Here is a 3,336-nt window from a genome sequence, read left to right on the forward strand (position 1 = left end):
GCCGCCGCCCCCGCCCCGCCGTGCCCCGCCGCGCTGCCCGCGCCCGGCCGCCACCGCAAGCGCCGACGGACTTGCAGCAAATCCGAGGCGCCTCGGCCGCCTCCTCCTGCTCCTCCTCCTCCTGCTCCTTCCTGCTCCGGTAAAGCGGGCGGCAAGGCGGCGCAGCGGCCGCGGCGGCAGGCGCGCAAGTTCCAGTACGGGAATTACTGCAAGTACTACGGGTACCGCAACCCCGACGTGGAGGACGCGCGGCTGCGGGCGCTGCGGCCCGAGTGGTTCGCGGGCAAGGAGGTGCTGGATGTGGGCTGCAACGTGGGCCACCTGACGCTGAGCATCGCCAAGCGCTGGGCGCCCGCGCGCGTGGTGGGGCTGGACATTGACGGGCGCCTGATCCGCTCGGCGCGCCAGAACATCCGCCACTACCTGTCCGAGGGGCTGGCGGCCGACGGCGAGGCCAGGAAGGGCTTCCCGGCCGCCCTGCTGGCCAGCCGCGGGCCCATCGCCGCGCCGCAGCTGCCGCCCGACGGGCCCGGCGCCGCCGAGTTCCCGCACAACGTGGTGTTCGTCACGGTGAGGCCGGGGAAACGGGGCTGCAGGGGGGTTTGGGGGTCTCAGTGGGGCTAAAAGGGGCTTGGAGGGAGTTTTGGGGGTGTTGGTGAGGGTAGAAGGGGTCTGGGCAGGGTTTTGGGGGGTAAAGGGAGTTTGGAGAGAGTTTAGGGTGGGTTTTGAGGGTCTCAGTGGGGCTAGAAGGGACCTGGGCAGAGTTTTGGGGGGTGTTGGTGGGGGTGAAAGGAGCGTGGAAGAGTTCTGGGGGGTCTTGGTTGGTCTAAAAGGGACCTGGGCAGAGTTTTGGGGGGGTCTCAGTGGGGCCAGAAGGGGCTCAGGCAGAGTTTTGGGGGATGTTGGTGGCGGTAGAAGGAGCTTGTGCGGAGTTTGGGGTGTCTAGGTGTGGGTAAAGAGAGCTTGGGGAGGGTTTCGGGTGGGTTTTGGGGGTGTTGTGGGGGTTAAAAGGGATCTGGGCAGGGTTTTGGGGGTCTCAGTGGGGCTGGAAAGGGCCTGGACAGAGTTTAGGGTGGGCTTTGGGGGTCTCAGTGGGGTAAAAGGGTCCTGGACAGAGTTTTAGAGGGTTTTGCTGGGAGTAAAAGGGGCTCAGACAATGTTTTGGGGGGTCTTGGGCAGGTAAAAGGGGCCTGGGCAGAGTTTAGGGTGGGCTTGGGGAGGTGGGAGCGCTGTGGGACCCCCTGGTGCCACCCTTGGGGTCTGTGGGGGGCAGCTCCGGGCCCCCAGGACCCCTGAGGGGGGCTCAGCGTGTGCCCCCCACCCCTCAAACGCCTTCAGGGGGGCTTAGCCCGTGCCCCCCACCCCCCAAACCGCTTCACTGGGGTTCAGTGTGTGCCCCCCACCTCTAAAAACCTTCTCAGGGGCGTCTCCTCATCCCCTCAGACTCCCCCAGACCCTTCAGGAGGTCTCAACCCCTGTCCCCCAATTCCTCTGGGGGGGTCTGGGTCATGCCCTGACCCTGCCCCTCACTGCCCAAACTCTTCAGGGGGGTCTCAGCCCCCACCCCAAACCCCTTTGGGGGTCTCAGCCCCCACCCCAATCCCCTCTGGGGTGCCCCCCAGCCCCCTGGGGGTCTCAGCCCCCAGCCCCTTGGGGGTCTCAGGCCTGCCCTGCCCCTTTGGGGGTCTCAGCCCCTGTTCCCCAGCCCCTCTGGGGGTCCCAATCCCTGGGGGTCTCAGGCCCCAGCCCCTCAGGGGTCTCAGCCCTGCTCTCCCCCAGGGGTTCAGTGTGTGCCCCCCACCTCTAAAAACCTTCTCAGGGGCGTCTCCTCATCCCCTCAGACTCCCCCAGACCCTTCAGGAGGTCTCAACCCCTGTCCCCCAATTCCTCTGGGGAGGTCTGGGTCATGCCCTGACCCTGTCCCCCACCCCCAAACCCCCATCAGGGGCGTCTCCTCGCCTCGTCAGACACCCCTAGCTTCCCTGGGGGTCTCAGCTTCTGCCCCAGTGCCCTCTGGGGGGGTCTCAGCCATGCCCTGACCCTGCCCCTCACTGCCCAAACCCTTCAGGGGGGTCTCAGCCCCCAGCCCAGCCCCAGGGGTCTCACCCCCAGCCCCCCGGGGGTCCCAGCCCCTTTGGGGGTCCCAGCGCGGGGGTCTCAGCGTGCCCTCCCCCAGCCCCCTGGGGGTCTCAGCCCCTCTCCCCATGGGGGTCCCAGCCCCTTTGGGGGTCCCAGCCCGGGGGTCTTAGCCCCCTGCCCCTTTGGGGGTCCCAGCCCCCAGCCCCTGTCCCCCCGGGGGTCCCAGCCCAGCCCGGGGGTCCCAGCCCAGCCCGGGGGTCCCAGCCCTTCCCGGGGGTCCCAGCCCAGCCCGGGGGTCCCAGCCCAGCCCGGGGGTCCCAGCCCAGCCCGGGGGTCCCAGCCCAGCCCGGGGGTCCCAGCCCAGCCCGGGGGTCCCAGCCCAGCCCGGGGGTCCCAGCCCTTCCCGGGGGTCCCAGCCCATGCCCTGACCCTGCCCCTCACTGCCCAAACTCTTCAGGGGGGTCTCAGCCCCCACCCCAAACCCCTTTGGGGGTCTCAGCCCCCACCCCAATCCCCTCTGGGGTGCCCCCCAGCCCCCTGGGGGTCTCAGCCCCCAGCCCCTTGGGGGTCTCAGGCCTGCCCTGCCCCTTTGGGGGTCTGGGGGTCCCAGCCCCAGCCCCCCCGGGGGTCCCAGCCCAGCCCGGGGGTCTCAGCCCCCAGTCCCTCAGGGGTCTCAGCCCCCAGCCCAGCCCCAGGGGTCTCACCCCCAGCCCCCCGGGGGTCCCAGCCCCTTTGGGGGTCCCAGCCCGGGGGTCTTAGCCCCCTGCCCCTTTGGGGGTCCCAGCCCCCAGCCCCTGTCCCCCCGGGGGTCCCAGCCCAGCCCCTGCCCCTTTGGGGGTCCCAGCGCGGGGTCTCAGCGTGCCCTCCGCAGGGGAACTACGTGCCGGAGCGCGAGGAGGCGGTGGGGGCGCAGCGCCCCGAGTTCGACGTGGTGCTGCTGCTGTCGCTGACCAAGTGGGTGCAGCTCAACTGGGGCGACGAGGGGCTCAAGAGGCTCTTCAGGAGGGCCTTCCGCCACCTGCGGCCCGGGGGGCTGCTGCTGCTGGAGCCGCAGCCCTGGGAGTCGTACCGCAAGCGCAAGGGGCTCACCGTGAGTCTGGGGGTGTCACTGGGGGGTCATTGAGGGGTCTGGGGGTGTCCTAAAGGGGTCTGGGGGTGTCACTGAGGGGTCTGGGGGTGTCACTGAGGGGTCTGGGGAGGTCACTGAGGGGTCTGGGGAGGTCACTGAGGGGTCTGGGGGGTGTTACAGGGGGGGAT

At 70.0% G+C, this 3,336-nt stretch overlaps 1 protein-coding gene across 1 annotated transcript in view; it reads left to right on the forward strand.

The window, feature by feature from the left end:
* Positions 1–3,336, forward strand: part of MEPCE (methylphosphate capping enzyme) — an 8,017-nt gene that overhangs the window by 1,406 nt on the left and 3,275 nt on the right. Inside the window, 3 exon segments of the mRNA XM_039725211.1 lie at positions 1–23; positions 26–570; positions 2,951–3,169. The exon segment at positions 1–23 is cut by the window's left edge and continues 525 nt beyond it. Of these exon segments, the coding sequence (XP_039581145.1) occupies positions 1–23; positions 26–570; positions 2,951–3,169 (787 nt within the window).

The sequence above is a fragment of the Passer montanus genome, unplaced genomic scaffold, assembly GCF_014805655.1.
Source record: "Passer montanus isolate IOZ18808 unplaced genomic scaffold, ASM1480565v1 scaffold545, whole genome shotgun sequence".
Taxonomy (NCBI): Eukaryota; Metazoa; Chordata; class Aves; order Passeriformes; family Passeridae; genus Passer; species Passer montanus.